This window comes from Amphibalanus amphitrite, unplaced genomic scaffold, assembly GCF_019059575.1.
Source record: "Amphibalanus amphitrite isolate SeventyFive unplaced genomic scaffold, NRLGWU_Aamphi_draft 001481F_arrow, whole genome shotgun sequence".
Classification (NCBI taxonomy): domain Eukaryota; kingdom Metazoa; phylum Arthropoda; class Thecostraca; order Balanomorpha; family Balanidae; genus Amphibalanus; species Amphibalanus amphitrite.
In genome coordinates, this window is record NW_024882974.1 from 141,263 (window position 1) to 159,337 (window position 18,075).

The following is an 18,075-nucleotide window of genomic DNA, read 5'->3' on the forward strand; positions in this document are numbered from 1 at the left end:
CCAGTTGACCTGACCACAGTCCGCGTCCACGAGCTTTCAGAAGATCGGGAGGGCAAGGAAGTCAAAGTGTCTTAGATAAGCACATACAAAGTAGACGAGCTTGGAAAGTTGCACTGTTGGATCGGACCAATGTTGTGTTGTGTTGTTGTGAATATGTTGTCGGTTTGCTGTGTGCCGTGCGTGCCGATTAGGGTGTACATAGGAAAATGTTTTATGTGAGTGATTATTATTCATGCCAAATGTACGAAACTGCTGATCATCACATATCAGCTACCTATGCTATTTTTTTTTTTTTAGATTGGTACCTGTAGAAATGACCGCAACACCGAGTCATATGAGCGTGAATTGCTTAGGTACAAGTACTTACGCCAACGTGTCTATGCACCTCGAATGCCTTTACCACGCCAAAATATTGTTATTTAATCTGGCTGAAAATAAACATTTTTCACGGAATAAAAACGTTTTTCGCCAATATCTTATTATGTTTATTAAGTCAGATGTATAAAATAGCGCCATCGTGTTTGCTTTTTCCAGTCGGATCGAATTGTATAAGTTTTTATTTCGAAAGGTCAAATATGAAATTTGACCAAAATTTGACCCTAGGTCAAGGTCACGAAATGACCTTAACATATAAGGCTGCGTATGGCATGATGCGCCTGGCCAAAGTGAACTAATTGATGTGTTTCCCAAATCCCTATACCTATTCTATCAAAAGATATAGACATAAAAGGCATATGAATGTCGTGAGTCATAATGTGACCTCGGATGACCTTTCCGCGGGTCACTGATGCAAAATTGCACCAGAGTGATCAATAATAACCTAATATGGTATGATTATGAAGTAACTGTACCAGTCCGATGCGTTTTAGTGGCCTAGCCGGTACTTTTGCCATTGACTTATAATGGGCAGGTCACAAAGATGACCTGACCTGAGGTCAATGCAGGCCGATAGCCATGTTTTTTATTGTCGCATATGAACGACCATTGATAAGGCTTGAATCGTCATCAGACCAAATTTTAACTTTCAGGTGGGAAAGTGTCAAGGTCACTCTTCAAAAAATAGGTCAAGAGGTCACGTGACCAAAATTTTCGAAAATCGAAAATCCGAGATAGCCAAAAGTTTCCTTGGTTGATTTTGAGTTGGAAGACATAAAGTTATCCTTATACAAAAGTCAATAGTTTTTGAGTTATGAGCCGCCAAACATAGGGTTGAAGCGTGACCTCCAGAAATTGCCCGAGGCTATATCTCGTTAACCGTTCGTCGAAAAAAAAAATCATCGCCACAGCTGGCTTTCCGGCCCAAAACAACCCCCTAGACGAATTTTGAGCGAAAAATAAAATATGAGGGTGCACAGCTTTGGTCGATCTATCGTGGAATGCCCCAGCTGCCAAGGCGTTGTAACCTTTCTTCGGATCCTGGAATGCTATCAACGACTTGGCGTAGCTGAGGCCCTTCTTATCAGCCTAAACCACAACATACCATCCCCATCATTTCCTACCATAAAACCAACCGCAGCTAATAAACTAGCTCACGCATGTGTCCCAAGTCTCAACTCACATCTTTTCGTCCTCGCTTTCCGAGTTTGCCGGCACCGACTCTGGAGATAAGCTGTAGCTGGCGACGCACATCCTTGTCCCTGATGTTGCGCCAGTTGCGGAACTTGGCCTCCTGGCTCAGCTCCAGAACATCATCCAGGTCACGCCAGCTCTTCCAGTCAAACTTTTGTTTGACGCGGATGGCACTCCTCTGAAACGAACGTAGACATTGTTGAAAACGTCACACAGTAGGAAAACGCAGATGAGACCAGGATATTACCCGATATTGTGTTGTTAGTTGTTTTGTTACCTAACCCGCGCCCGGCTGGGGGTCCTGGATTTCCACGCCCTGCTGGGGGGTGTTTGAACACCCCCCCCCCCCCTTGTAACTCGGCTCCTGGGCCACGTAGCGATACGCAGAAGGCGGCGTTCGAAAGAGCGTCAAAAATAATGACGAAATCACTTCGGTCAATTTTTTGGTCAGGTCAAAGGTCAGGTCACCAGAGGTCATTGAATGCAAAATTTCGCCGATTTCCAGGTCGAATATCGAAAATTTCCAAGAAGCCAACGCATAACTCGGGAACCAATAGAGCTACAGCGCCGCGGAAAAGCGCATTCGATAGCCCTATTAGCGCCCTTTCTGAGTAATTCTCTCAGATTTGACCTAACGTCAACGTTTTGCCTGCAGGGGGCAAAAACTGCAAAAATAGCCGATTTTTTCGGAAACAGTTTTTCTGCAATAACTTTTGACCCAAGCCTTGTACGAGATTACTTTTACCGGCATCGTGTTCTTCTCGTCAAGACGCATCGAATGAACTATAACTTGAACTTGAAAGGTCAACTTGAAAATTTGACCTCAGGTCAAGGTCATGACCTGACCGGAAAGGGTCATGCTGCATATCAGTCGATCCGTATCGTCGAGCTGAACACATCTAAGGCGTTTTCATCGCTCTAGCATGCCTCTATCAAAAGTTATTTGCGAAAAACTGTTAGATACCATTCGTGACCTAAGATGACCTCAGGGCATAAACAAGGGTCACGGACACCATTTTCATGTTCAGTGTGTCTAAACCACTTGTAATTCGGTGTTTGGGAGTGTTTATAATGTCTTTCGCCCAAAAGAGGCGCATTTCAATTTTCTCCCATTGACTTATAATGGGGAGGTCGCAAAATTGACCTGACCTTAGGTCATAGATATCAAAATTCTGAGATATACATTTTGTACATGCTGTTGCTCTTAGCAATTGCTGAAAGTTTCAAAGCGATCGGTCACTCGGTGTAGCTATGACAGACATTGAAACTTTTTATGAGGTGAGGTCACTTCAAGTGACCTGGTGACCTGACCTTGAATGACCTTGGTCCGAAATTTTCACAACATGTGTAGAATTGATGTATGATAAGGTGTACCAAAAACGGCGGCGCTCCGCGCCGCCGTTTTTGAGATATTCGCGAAAAACCATAAGGGGGGTGTTCAAACACCCCCCCAGCAGGGCGCGGGCTAATAGTTATTTCGCACTCTTTCTCCGAATAATATGCCAAATTACCATCACTTTTCCCCGTTCACCCGACCTGATGCTTATTGGTGCAAGATTGCATATGCTCGAAATTCGAGAGCCAAATTTACTGCTTTCAAAGTGGATCGTCAAATCCGATATCTTCTTTTATTTTACTGCGAATGCCACTGACAAAGAAGTTCAAATCTAACCTAAACTACAGAAAGATGAGCAGCGACCCTGACCTATAAACCTAGTATCACTGCCAACGTTTTTCCGTAGATCCACGCACACTGCACGCGTCTGCGCGAACGAAATATCGCGTGTTAGGTATGACTGCAAACCAGCGAATCATATCACTCGAGCAACATTTGGGGAACAACACCCGTCTCAGTGCTAACTAATTGCGGGGGAATGTCATCAAAGCTCTTCCTCATTGTCTAGCCCACACGCAGCAACCCACTTTCAGTCACACATGTGTGTGAGGTAAGCGCGTGTCTGTATGTAGGCTTATTTGATTTACACTACAGCTACACTAAACAGTCTTACAACAGCTCGCTAAACTGAGCACAGTCCGCAGCAAGCGTTCAACGTTTCCCGGATCCCTCCTACGGCAACCTTTTCCGAGCCGGCGCGTGCACGGACCGCCCCACGCCGCCCCGGTTCCGAAGTGGCAGTGGCAGGAGGATAAATATGGAGCTGCGAGGTGTGTCAACTCCCACAGATGGGGCGATAGCCTCCACTTGGCCCTCAGGAGCCGAGACCCGTTGAAACTGGAGCACTATCGAGCACTGCCGTTCGGCTAGCCGGCCGAGCGTGGCATGGTAACGGTTGCACAGGAAAGTGGAATTGACAGATGGAGAATGTGACAGGAGCGCGAGAAATATTCGATACGCTAGTCTCACTATACAGGGTTACGCAAACTTAGAACTTTATCATTGTGTCCGCTAATTAAAGAAATATCGTTGATTTCCGATCGGTAAATAGGTGTTGGCACGGCTTTTGATACGTTAGCTTGAAATCAATTTGCGCATTGACATTTTCAATGAGCGTTACACTATATTTCTCTACAAAGTATTAAAAGTGCCAAAAGAAACGCATTGCACATAATGCAAATGCATTTTGTTTTCCCACACATTGCAACAGACGGTCCTAACCGTCATCAAAATGGCGGATATTCACAGCAAACTGCGTTGCCGGTCGCAAACCTCACCTTCGTCATTCCATTGACCATCACGTCGTCATCAGTATGACGCATTGACAAACGGATAAGGAAACCCTGGCCTCATTACACGACGGAGTACTCTTTCCTGGTTTATAGGTATAGGCGATCCTTGGTCGGTCCGAGGACTGTGGGTGGGTGGAACAGGTATCACACGGAGTAGGGCCCACCACAGGCTGCAGTCCGAGAATTTCAAGCGCTTGTGTGCGTACCAAAAGAACATCTGCAGAACCTTCACATGCCGGAGCACATGGAGGGAAACACACCCGTCTCTGTACATTTTTGGGAAAACGCCGTCATTTCTACGCCGGGGGCTGGCGCGTATTGGCCATCGGCACGGTTTGATGCATGCAGTTCATTCCGGTCTTTTTATGGAGCGAGTAAAACCGGTTGGCACGCTCCGAAGCACTGTTATCAAATGTTCGCAACTCGCCGGTATTTACCACTGTTTGGCTGAGGGGGTAGTGAGGGGGCGCGGGGGCCGGCGGAGGTGTCACGCTGAGCCAGGCACCGTGCCATGACGAGCCATGAGTCACCTCTGCTTCCGTCTGCACTACCCGCATTGTACTCATGAAACTAAGCATGTGGCTTATTCAGGACTTAGGCTGGCCGGGAGTTCGTAGAGACGGGGCAGTGACTGTTCCAGGATATGGCAAATTGAGCGGCCATGCAACCAACATGACCTTGTCAGGAGGTGAGAGGGCAGTCTACTCTACATATGTAGGTCTGTTTTCCGCAGGGAATCCTCATCAGATTCAAACAGGCACTAACGGGCGTTCTACCTCATGCAGGACAAAGTGGGTGTTTTTAGGAATTAGGATGGTTATCTGGCAAAAACGTACAACTGTTTGAAAATCACGAAGTGCTAGTAATACGCTAGAAACAGGGCAATTTACATTTTACGCAAACGACACATTTAAAATTCAAAAGAATGTGAAGACAAGTCAGTTTCAGAAATATGGGCTGTTTGTTAACTTGATTTCTTGGCTACAAGGGGGAAAACATATTTTGGCATATACCTGTAGCAGACAAAAGACATTTACGATCTATGAATGCATTAGTTAGAAAGAGACGGTTGTAGGAAGCAGGATATTGCGACATACATGACGTCAATAGACGGTGCATGGTCAACAACAGAGGCGCGAGATTGCCTGAAGGAAGGAAACTCGACATGGTGTTTTATGACGGGTAACTGTATCACGAACTACCGAACTTCTATTTGCATGCGCATATTCATGCAATCGTATGACCAAATTAAGGGCAAACAAGCAAAAGACCATGACTCACAAATCACAAAAAATTGTTATAATTCTATCTGGTTACGGTTTATAAGCTATCTATGAGCATTATAAAACGTCTAGTTACATGCATGCATTCATACGCTGCTATAATTCAGTCTAAAACAAGAACAGGAAAACAGCTAACCAAAGATCTATAGGTACTTGATATATGAATATGTAGTTATGAAAGTCGGCGAAACAAAATTTCTGATAGCTGTTCGGAGTTTTACATCCGGCGTAAGCGTGGCTGCAAAATGGCTCTCAAAATAGTTAAATTTTCCAGAAACTTCATCATTTTAAAAGCTTTTTTACAGCAATCGTCTTATTCAACAAGCTTTTAAGATTTCCATATGATATATGCCTATGTATGTAATTAGGTATCTATGCCTTCATTTGATGTAGAGGCTGGGACACACCTCTCGCTTGTGAATCGCGTCCAAATTCGCTTCGCGCTTGGAACTTCATCTGGTAGGTAAGTACCACACTGACACTACCATATTCAGTTGAATCAAAAGTCACGCCATTGGGTGTAAACAAAAGAAACAAAACAATAAAACAAGTCGATCGACAGCCCAGCCGTCGGCCCTGGCAGACATCCGTTTGCGTGGCCCTTGCGCAGCGACCCGTGCTGCTCCCTTGTGTAAGCTCGAACGAACAATCGTCGACAGGCAGCCCTGCAGACCTACGTTTGTTGTAACTACTGCAGACCTCTCATACGGATAATGGCAGGAGGACATGCACATTGCGCACCGCACCGCAGCGGCACTATCAGACATCACTGTCATGGCAACAGAGCGCAGCTTACGTAGTCCCCTGAGCTCATACTCAGTAAGCCTTCAACTAATTAGTATGCTGAAAAGACAACATGGTCAAGCGAAGGACAGTGCTGGGTGGAACATTCACTATGAAGACAAAATCGGGCAACTAACGGAATTCGGCTAGCACTGGGGCAGTAATGGAACTGCTCTGATGACACACGATTGTCACGGAGACCTGCCGTCAGGCGCAGCAATGGTGCGCCCGTGCTTACTGCCATAGCCATTGTATTCAGCTGCTGGTTGGTTTTATTACCATGCTCAGTACGCATGCTTGCATTGTCAATGTGCAATAAACTAAAAAAAATATTTTACAAAATCAACTCAAACAAACAAATACGACGGTCAATGCTACCTAAAATCAACATTCATAAGAACACGGACGAAATAATGCCACAAATTTGATACTGATAAGCGAAAGGCGTTAGGTCTTCTAACCCGGAACCATTACTCATGTGTCGTACTCATAACGCTATATCAGCAGCATCAGCGCTGAGCTGCAGAGGTGGCCCCTCCTCCATACGCCGACAAAAGTGGAGCAACTGCGTCATCTTTGTCCTGATGACGACACCCACCAGGAAAATGGACTGGCTGACGGAATGTCCAACCGCACAGTAGAGCGTCCTACACAAATGTTCTGCGAGGCAGTGACGCCGACGCCTAAAAAAAGTGGCCGCCTTTGCGTGCCCCGGCATTCGATGGCGCATCTGTCATTTCCGGCTTAAACTAGGCCTCTAACATGCTAGATGGTCACTGTCCTTAGCCCTGCGTGAAAGCAAAGCAATTGTTTGCAAGCGAATCATTACAAGGACAAAAAATTAAAAAGACGGATTCCTCTGATGAGTCTTGTCTTCCTGAAAGGAATTTGTTAGAAATAGGTCCTCAGTCTCTCAAAGTTAATCTCTTAATGTGTCCGTTTGCGAAAAATTTAGTGCCGATGGAATGGTGATAATCATTGGCTGTTTTATTTAACTGCAACTTGTACCTGAAGTTCGGAGCGTATATGTTCGCCTTCAGGGTACAAATGGTACATCAACTAGGAGGCGTGAAATTGGGGCGTTGATCGTCTTACCCTGCCAACTGAAACTAACCAATGAAATGTTCCCTTTTGCTCTACGTTCATAAAAAACTAGCGTGCCAATTCATTGTTTGTGTGCAGTTACTCAAGGGTGGGGTTAACTTGGGTCGCAGACCGGAGTCAAACAACATCTCGGCTAATTATATTCTGTCAAATAATAAAGATATAACTTGACTATAGCGCCACTGTGTTCTTCCTCACGAGTCAAATCATGAAGTGAAAAATATGTATTGCAAGGCAAGATATTGAACGAAAAAAAATGGAAGGGGAAAATCGGTCACAAGACGTAAAAAAAAAATCATATTTTACATAGGTAACTTCAAATGTGACGCCACCAATGAAATGTGCGCTATATGACGCTGAGCAACTTTAAGGGTGTTGCATCCACCAACTGGCCTGGCGAGTGTTAGCTGTTGCTAGGGCGAGGACGGCGGATGTGCCGCTAAATCAAAAGTTGAGGCCATTTGAGGAAGCAACAGTTACCTGTTTCTTGAAATCAACATCGCTTTATCAAACTTCCGAGCATTTACTTCTACATAAAATGCGGATCCTAGTGATAAGCACAAGAATGAGTCAACATAGGTACTGGTTTCTTTTCAAATTTTGAAACGACCAGTTTGATGACAGCATGCAGCACGCACAGATCAATATATGCTCCGCGATCACTTCGCAACAATTGGTGAGCGGTCTTAGAATGGCTGTCAAAAATAATGAAGAAAGTACGTCGGTTCTTTTCAGATCCTTCTACGAAATCGTTTGCATGAGCATCGCTTTTGTCACTTTGATACGCGTCGAACGAACCATAGTATAACTGGAAATGTAAACTCCAAAAATTGTCCAAGCGATGTATGGAATTGAGCTATGATTACCAAACCTTCTTTCGCAAAAGCTGCAGCAATATATCACATAACCCTCGCCCAGGGGGGGGTTGGTGCAACCCCCCCCTGAGGTTTTTCGAAAAAAGTGCAAAAACGGCGGCGCGCAGCGCCGCCAAATTTTGGGTACCTTATGGGGCAAACCTTGCGCATCTTTTGATAAAAAAAAATTTGACCGGGTCATGTCAGGTCACGGAGTTATGACGTCACAAAGGGAACAGCCTCCGGCCGGATTTTCACAAACTGAGTGCCAACGCCCGAGGTTTCCTGCCGGTGGTACGGACATCGGTTGATGGATCGTGATGAAACTTCCCATGCATGTTGGGGCAAGTATTGGCTTACATATGGTATAAGAAACTTGACCGGGTCAGGTCAGGTCACGGAGCTATGACGTCACAAGAGGAACAGCGTCCGGTACTATTTTTGAAAAGCGCCCGAACCACTATTTTGCTAATTCTTGTCACCTCAATGGGAATATGCAGCAATATTAGCTTCTATAGGGAGCAAATGGACATCCCAAATCCAAAAATACAATCAGATTTCAAAAATTTAAATTTTGATTTTTCGAATTTCTGTCGCCGACTGTGACCTTGCCGACTTCCGGCGCTCCCAACGCGTCATTTTTAGAGCTAGGGAAACGAAATACATACCAAACGATAGAAAATTGATCAAGGAACACGATAGTGAAGGTTTCAAGTCGATATCTCCCACCGTTTTGCCGCAATCGCCGCGGAAAATTTGAAAAAGTCTATTTTTCCGAAAATTTGACCTTTGACCGGTCAAAAGTAGGTCAAATGTTGACCTAGGACCAAAAAATATACCACCAATCGCGAGATCTCGGCGAGAGCAATCCGTTGGTCTTTTCCGCTAAGCTCTACGACGCTCCGTTTTCAAACGCCAAGGGGGGGTCGCACCAACCCCCCCCTGCATGGGCGAAGGTGGCAGATCGCCGTTTACGGGCGAGGGATAATTTTGATGATTTGACTGCTTTATGCAACTCGTTATTTTGGTTTTTGAGGCCATGTCAGAGCTGCTCTTGGCTCGACGATAAGCGAGGTACAGGTGAAACCCTGTCCTGTGTTCTGTGTCGTTAGTTCACACTCATTTACCTTATACCTACCTAAGCTGAGTGATACGAACTTTCACATGATCCATCTACATTCACATCAATTAGCAGTCCAGCCTTATGACCCTCCTAGAAAAAAAAAGAACAAATCAGGAAAATTTAGGAGGTATATTTTCCTGACGCGGCCCAATATATGATTCATATCGATTAAACACGGGTTTGATTCAGATCTTCAACACCAGCAATGGGACAACTCGGATAGTGTTTGCCCGAGCGGATGTGCTGCAAATGAGGTGAAATCCGACTGCAGCCGTGCTATTTCCCTGTGCTTTGATAGTATGTTTTCCTCCGCTCTCCTCACTGGCAGTTGCATTATGAAGGTCGTTTGGCCTAAGAGACCCAGGTATGGCACTCACCTAACTCACCAACCTGAGCTACGTGACTTGGTAAATTTGTGCGAAACTTGCCAAAATGCAGCTACGTAAAGAGTAAGTAAAAACAGTAGTTGCTTTCTATAGCTCCTAATTCACTTTATTAGTTGGAATACTTTGTTTAATTTCATTAGGCTATTTACTCATTTAAACATTCTATCAGTTTTAAAATTTGACAAAATTATCATAGTATACCTAGGTAGTGAAAAAAACTGAATAAAAAACTGAAACTGAAAAACGTCTCAAAATTATGCTCGACACCTGCCGATCATACGGCATCTGACGATCACACTAACTCGATATCAGGTGACACATACCAGTTTGATGCTGGACCGTTTGGTGGTGTTGGTGACATCCCTCCAGTCGGCCAGCACCACCTTCCTGCACAGTCTGGCCCTCTCAGACTCCTGTTCGGCCAGCTGCGCCTTCAGCGCCTGCACCAGCTCATCCGGCCCCAGCGGAGTCGGAGGAGACGGTGACGGTTGCTCGGCCTTCTGCGGCGCGGGCTGGACGGCGGCGGCCAGCAGCACGACCAGCACCGGCGCCAGCAGCCTCACCGACATGGTGACACCACTCGCAGTCCGAGGGTTAGAGTGGTCGGACCTCACACCAGACGTCACTGGTGGATCAGATCACCGTCCCTTGTCACTCTCCTCACCCTCCCGAAGTTGCAGTCTCGGCGGGCTCCGCGCGACTGTCCACTCAACCGCTCCACGACCGTCACTCAACTGTCGTGCAACTATGACTCAACTGGAGCTGGATGGTCCGTTGCGTGTTGCCCCCCGCCCGACTACCGGACAACTGGAAACCAGGTGCGGCCCGGTCCAGTCAGGACCTCACCGGATTTACCTCCGTGACCATCCCTGGCCCGTGCAGCGTCAAGGCTCCAGCGGCGATACCAGTGCCGCCTTACGGGTAACACACTAGCGTCATCTGTGGATGATTCAAAGCAGTTACTGGAGGCGGTACTGCATTGGTGGTATTGCCTTTTCCAGTCCAGTTTTGTAATGGGTAGGGGAGGGTGGGGCAAAGCGGCCACCCTAACGCTTCTCACGATGCCAACGCTTGATCTTTAAACTTGGAAAGATTCTTTCTATACCAATGTGATCCCTATTAAGTTGCCTTTTATTTCAACTGCGTTTTATTTCCAAAGGCGTTCACATATGGAAGATATTGACAAAACTTTAAACCTATGCATATTGGCCACTTTGCCCCATACCCTGGGGCAAAGGGGCCACCGGCGTCTTCTCAAGTCCCGATATGAGAAACAAAATAGTTGCCTCATGTACGACTAGGGTATTTGATGGTGACAAGGTTTAAGCGAGGATGGATGTTTGCTTTGTCAGCATCCCACCTGTAGGTAAACAAAGAAAGGATTTTCATGAAAAAACATTTAATTGCATTATTTGGTAACTCATGCAACTGAAAAGTGGCCAAGATGAATGCATGACGACACATTTGAATAAAAATAATGTTTTTTATCCAGATGGAAACAACTTATGGCCAATTGGGGGGTGGCCACTTTGCCCCGGCCACTTTGCCCCGCGCATACCGTCCGAGACAAAAAGATTCCAGCTTAGCTATTAGTGGGGTAAAAATATTAAAATTGGTAGAATACATGTACGATAACCATGCAATGCATGGACAAGAATGCTTATAAAAATTCCAAACGGTTATGAAATAACATAACATTTAAAAAATTTAAACATAGTTGGTAACCTGGCAAGAAATGCTTTTCCGTGTTTCACAGAACAATGGTGATGGGCCTGAAACCCCGGTCTGGCTCATTCGAACGAAAGTGAAGAGAAGTATAATTGGAAACCATAAATTGGAACTGACGCCAGCTATGAAGGGCTAAAACGATGGGTGGCCGCTTTGCCCCGGGTGGCCGCTTTGCCCCACTCTCCCCTAATGGACAAATCAGAATTAGATAACTGCACCCGCTTCAACTTATTTTGCATTTGTTATCATCGGAAGTTAGTCCGCGCCGTGCTGGTGGTTTGAATTTTCCGTGAGTGCTGCAGGGGGGGGGGGGTATTTACACCCCTTCTAACTGGGCTCCTGGGCCACGTAGCGAAACAAGGCAAGCAGTTTTCAAAGGAGCGTCAAAAATAATGAAAAATACTTCAGACCTTTTTACGTCAGAACAAAAGTCATGTTACCAGAGGTCATCAAAGGTCAAATTTCGCCTATTTCGACACTTCTCGACAAATTGGCGCCTAACTCTAAATTGAATAGCAATACCTACAGCACCGTGGAAAAGTGCATTCGATAGATCTTTTAACGATTTTTTCCGGAGTATGTCCTGGGATTTGAGCTACGGTCATCGGTTTAGCCTCCAGAGGGCAATTTTTCGCAATTACTTTTGACTTGAAATCGGCGCGACATTGATTTTGTTCGTATCGCGTTCCCTTGTCGGGCCCAGGGCTGCACAGTCGATGGATGTTAGGGTGACTACGACTCCAACTCCGATTCCGACTCCGGACGGTTCTAAATCCATAAAATGATATTGAAGTTCATAATGGATATGTTTTATCTTGCCTGAAACGATCCCTTGTAGGTTTTAAAGCTTTGCGTTGCAAATATGAATTAAAAACAACATGCAGAATTAAGAAGTAGATTCTGGGGAATTCACTGTCTTCTGCTTCTTTCCGTTTCGCTGAAAACGTTCGTCCAAAACAGAAAAATGGCCTCTTTCCGACAAAGTCTAATTTCGAGCGCAGTATCGTCAATCAAACAGGTGCAGTGCATGACGTTGAGGCTGCAGCATTAACTCCGACTCCGTTGGCGACTCCAACTCCGACTCCGACCCCGGACAGAACTGTCGACTGCGACCGACTCCAACTCCGACTCCGACTCCGCAGCCCTGGTCGGGACGCATCAAATGAACAGGTAAAACTATCAAATTGGCTTTTTATCAAACGTAAAACTTTTATTTGCCCTGACGAGTACAATCATTTGGACTATCGTTAAGAACTATCATTTGATTAGCATGAGCCAGTGCACCGACGAAAGGGGCGCGACTATCCGCCCCATCCATCCCCAGAAGTTCTCCGTAAATAACAGAATACCGTAAATAATAAGAAGTACATAATTTAAAAACGTAAATAACAAATTCAGAGACATTAAAATATCTTTATTTTGGATTCCACATGAAAAATTCAACGAATACACCTTTTCCAAAAGCCTTTGGTTGACGTTTTCACAGAACAAAGTGCGTTTGTAATCAACTGGGATTCTTACTTTATAACATCATGTATTTTATATTTAATGGAATAACCTTCTGTTCAACATTCTAAAAATTGCCAAAAGTTACCAAAAACACTTGAATATATTTCGGAGGCGTTCCTTCATCGGTTCAAGTGATAAACATTTATAGCGCCACATTTGCCGTTAACATATCTGATCCATGTTTTTAAATATAAATCTCGCGTCTATGTGTCTTCTAATTTACATCGACAGAATTACCTTTACAGCGTACGAACAAAATTAGCTCCTACACTTAACAGGTTAATAGGTCATAAAGTTGATACTATTCACACTTACAATGTTAATAGGTTACAATATAGGGGGAGAGAAAGCGGGCAGGGATGAAGGGGGGGGGGGGAATTCTAGGCAGGTCACATTAGTACTATGCCTACCAAAAGTAAACACCGCTGCCTGACAGGATAATTAAGTATGCAAACGAATGAATGACTTGAATGAATGCACGAATGAATGAAGTATGAAAGAGAGGGGCATGAGCATATTATAGGTGAGCAGTCGAATAAGAGAGAGAGAAATACACACAATAATAATCGCTTCACATAAGAAGTGTGTGTGTGTGTGGGAGGGGGGGGGGGGTCGTTCAACAAATCGAAACACGTCTCATACCAGAGCCTATGATCAATAACCGTGTGGTATTCTAGCTCCTACCGGGGACCCGTAACGGACACCACTACTTGACGGTTTACACGATCGTCCATGATGCCACGTTTGTGTTGAGTGCTGGTCGCTCGTCTCTAATATGAAGAGATTCAGCAATCTTTCTCTCGCGCTCAGTCTTGCACACTTGCATTAGTGCAGCTGTCACGTGTGATGGGCTCGGTTGTATGCCACGGTGTTCTTCCCGGAAATGGTCCCCGAGAGGTGAATCTCTGCGTTGGTTTTTGGCGTTACTTAAATTATCCTGTCAGGCAGCGGTGTTTACTTTTGGTAGGCATAGTACTAATGTGACCTGCCTAGAATTCCCCCCCCCCCTTCATCCCTGCCCGCTTTCTCTCCCCCTATAATGTAACCTATTAACATTGTAAGTGTGAATAGTATCAACTTTATGACCTATTAACCTGTTAAAGGGACCATCCCACCTTAACATTAGTTTTGAGTTGAGATAGCCAAGTTTGCGGCCAGGCTCAGAAACCACCATTTATCCTGGTCGCAACCCCCGCAGCTTTATGGTGTTCAAGAAATTTCTTCCCTTTACTTGCAGGGTGGGACCAGCTTAGTCCCTATCTCTTAACCATTAGCGGTTTGTTGATGACGTCAGCAGTCATTTCAACGCCCGCCATTCCTTGAACCCGAGTTTTGCTGACCTTGAGATCCCTTTTTTATCAACGTGAAATCCGTCGTCGGCGCTGAGAAAGCCTATTGCTTTTCATTTTAATTTGAATATTAGAAGATACCCACCACTGGAACTTGGACTGATATTATACCAAGGCCGAAGATGATCAAGCTGCCTGCTATATCTGGAGCTTGGTGTTCAACTTCAACATGGAATGAAAAACAAAATATCAAAGCAAACTGGGTATGGTACTGCAAGTTTAAGTCCAAAGAAATTTGAAGAGCTGACAATTGACATTAATTCTTTTCCCGCAAGGTTTCCATAGGAGATCACACCATGAAGAAATATTTTTGATGTTAACAGTTGAAAGGGGATTGATCTTCCAGTTTTGACGAAAGACGCTGCTGACTGTCTTTGGAAAAGGATGTCGGCATGAGGTGCAATTGTGCTTGTGAAGTGGTTATAACTGGTCTTTTCACAGTATTAAATTAAATGTGCCATTGCAGCCAAGTGTGTTATCATGTAAGGTAAAATCAAAACTACAATGTTGGTTTTACGAGCATTGAGAAGGCTGGTAGGTAACACCTGCCTGTGCTCGTAAATCATGCTGCCAGAGTATTCTAAATTAATTTTATCATACACTTTTGTTGTCCAGAATGGTTGCGCTATTGTTTGGTATCATATTATTCCATGTAAATATGGTAGTGTAAAGTCCGACCAACATGTTACCAGATTTGAAGCTGTTACGTTACCTAAGTACCTGTTTTTTACTGGCGTGGTGAATGTCACCTGGATTTTGTTTTGAGGTGCAGACCTAGTAACTCTGACTACATGGGTTTGAAGCTATTATCTATTCTGTTTTTACTGGCCTGCACTGAAAAAAATAATGACACCTAAAAGGGGTGTTTTTTGAAGCGTACCAAAAACGCGCAGTTTTCTGGAGTCCGATTACACCCGGAATCAGACACTTTCTAGGGTATTATGACACTGGTTGAGGGTGTATTTTTACACCGTACGTCGTCAAATGATTCCCGGAATCATACGCCTTATGGAATAAAAATACACCCCAAATCAGAGTCATAATACTCTAGGAAGTGTCTGAAGTGTCTGATTCCGGGTGTAATCTGACTCCTGGAAACTGCGCGTTTTTGGTACGCTTCAAAAAACACCCCTTTTAGGTGTCACTTCAGGGAGTAATCGGATCTTGAGGGTGTATTTTGATCCCACACGGTGTATGATTCCGGGAATCATTTGACGACATGTGGTATAAAATACACCCCAAATCAGGGTCATAATACTCTAGGAAGTGTCTGATTCCATGGGTACACGGGTGTAATTTGACCCTCAGTGGTGCCATAATATTCCGGTGTCATTTGAACCCAATGGGGCTCCAATGACACCGGAATATTATGACACTACCGTGGGTCAAATTACACTCAATAAGTCATTTGAACGGAATATTATGACACCACTGAGGATCAAATTACACCTAATAAGGGAGTCACGGATTGCGAAAACGCTCAACTGTGTGAAATGACACCTATAGGATATAAAAACTCCTCATGATAGCGTCAAAAAACGCTTAGATGTGTTATTTTACACTGACACCGTGCAGGGTCTTTTAACACGACACCTAAAATGGGAGTCAAAATTTTGGGAGTCAAATGACCCTTGGGTATGTGATTCTGACCGAGATCAATTTACACTAAAAAACGGTGTATGGACACTGTTTTTCAGAATCGGATTACACCATGGGTGTCAGTTGATTCCCAAATAGGGGATCGTGATTCCCGGGGGGAGTAATTATTTTTCTCCGTGTACCGGCTCAGAGCCTATTCCTGTTAGCGTCATACATCAGCTAATATCAATATTACCGGTACTATTGGTCTACTTTATAAGAAATACCGGTAATATTCGAGTGCGGGGATTGGGTTGTGTGCAGGGGTGAGGGATGCACTCGAACCGAGCTGCGGCGAGGGTATAAAGGGTATATTCATCGCATCAGAAAAACAGGTCGCCTGGGCCCTTATCTTGAGACCAATAGTAGGTATGGTACAACTAACCAACATACCCATGGGTATGTTCTGCTTCTGAAGCTTATAGGAACGATTAGCCAGACTGCAACGAGACTTTAAATGTAGCTTACATGTGTCTTCACCCTTGCAGCTACAATTTTATCTATTGACGATGACGTCTTCTTTTCAATCAGTCTCTATACCAGATATTGTCAAATGATTCTCGGAATCATACACCTTATGGGATCAAAATGCACTCTCCAACAGAGTCATAATTGCAGTTGTTAACCACGTGACGCAAATTAACAATATATGCATGTCATTCTTTATTTTATATGCAACAATAAATTCCAAAACATTTGGGCACGAAATGTATGGCGAAATCTAATGAAAACTTATCGTAAGGCTCATGGGTCCGTGACTGCATTCACCGTAAGGAATTACTCACATTTCAGTAATGTTCCATCAACCGGTGATTATTGCTACTTACTAAGGTAGAGTTATTCTGCAGCTTAATGACATAAAAACTTACCTCCGTCTCCATGGTGCGTTGCTATCTTGTCCTATAACTTCAAAATTTCGCCGAGTGCAGGGCGCCTCGTTGTTTAAATACGCATGTTGAGCAAACTACAAATAATATCTGAAGTTTATCGTTAAAGCACTATTACTTGAAGTAAATCTACACTTTAAACAACGTTTGGCGACATTAAAAGCGCGTTAATTCAAATAAGTTCCTCTCCCCACTCACACCACACGCACCCACGTGGGCACACTTCCGGCAACTGAAGTCAACGGCTTTCCATAACGGTTTTCCTGCAAAGTCGAGCTATTTCATCTTCGTGGCGGACCGGCATGGCTAAACACAAATGACGTCACACGACAATGTAGCTTGCTGATTGGCCGGGCATTGACTCAAACCACTGGTCCTGAGCTGTGGTTCGCACCAGGGTTACAGAGTCAGAGTCAGAGTCGGGTGGAGTTGACAGTTGTGGCCGGAGTCAGAGTCGGAGTCGACGGCGACTTTGGAAGCCGGAGCTGGAGTCGGAGTCTGGGTCACCGAAAGGCGAAAATCAATTGATACCTCAGCGTATCCGGAAAAATCTTTGCATGGCATTTCTTCGTCGCGCAATTCTTCGTCCGCAAAACTTCGTCCACTCATTTCTTCGTCCGCGCATTTCTTCGTCTCCGCCTTTCTTCGTCTTGCATTTCTTCGTCTCGCATTTCTTCGTCCGAGCATTTCTTCGTCTCCGCATTTCTTCGTCCGCACATTTCTTTGTCTCGCATTTCTTCGTCTCGCATTTCTTCGTTTCGCATTTCTTCGTCTCGCATTTCTTCGTCTCGCATTTCTTCGTCTCGCATTTCTTCGCCTCGCATGTCTTCGTCTTGCATGTCTCTCGTCTCGCATTTCTTCGTCTCGCATTTCTTCGTCCGCACATTTCTTCGTCTCCGCATTTCTTCGTCTCGCATTTTTCCCGCAAATCTTCGTCCGCAAATTGACAGTGCAGCCTGCTGATTGGGCTATTGCCTAATTCATCTTCGTAGCGGACCAGCCATGGCTAGCTCACACATGACGTCACTCGGGGCATTGATTCAAATCACTGAACCTACACCAGGGTTACGGAGTCAGAGTCGGAGTCCGTTGGAGTCGACAGTTCTGGCCGTAGTCGGAGTCGGTTGGAAACGACAGTTCTGGCCGTAGTCGGAGTCGGAGTCGATATTGGAAG

The 18,075-nt window shown here is 44.9% G+C and overlaps 1 protein-coding gene across 1 annotated transcript in view; it reads right to left on the bottom strand.

Annotated features, from left to right (window-relative positions):
* LOC122373344 (angiotensin-converting enzyme-like) overlaps nt 1-10,674 on the bottom strand; it is a 49,424-nt gene extending 38,750 nt beyond the window's left edge. The window contains exons 1-2 of the mRNA XM_043351309.1: nt 10,114-10,674; nt 1,559-1,747 (exon numbers count right to left, since the gene is read on the bottom strand). Of these exons, the coding sequence (XP_043207244.1) occupies nt 1,559-1,747; nt 10,114-10,359 (435 nt within the window). The 5' untranslated portion in view covers nt 10,360-10,674. The remainder of the gene's footprint in view (nt 1-1,558; nt 1,748-10,113) is intronic.
* Between the last annotated feature and the right edge of the window lie 7,401 nt (nt 10,675-18,075).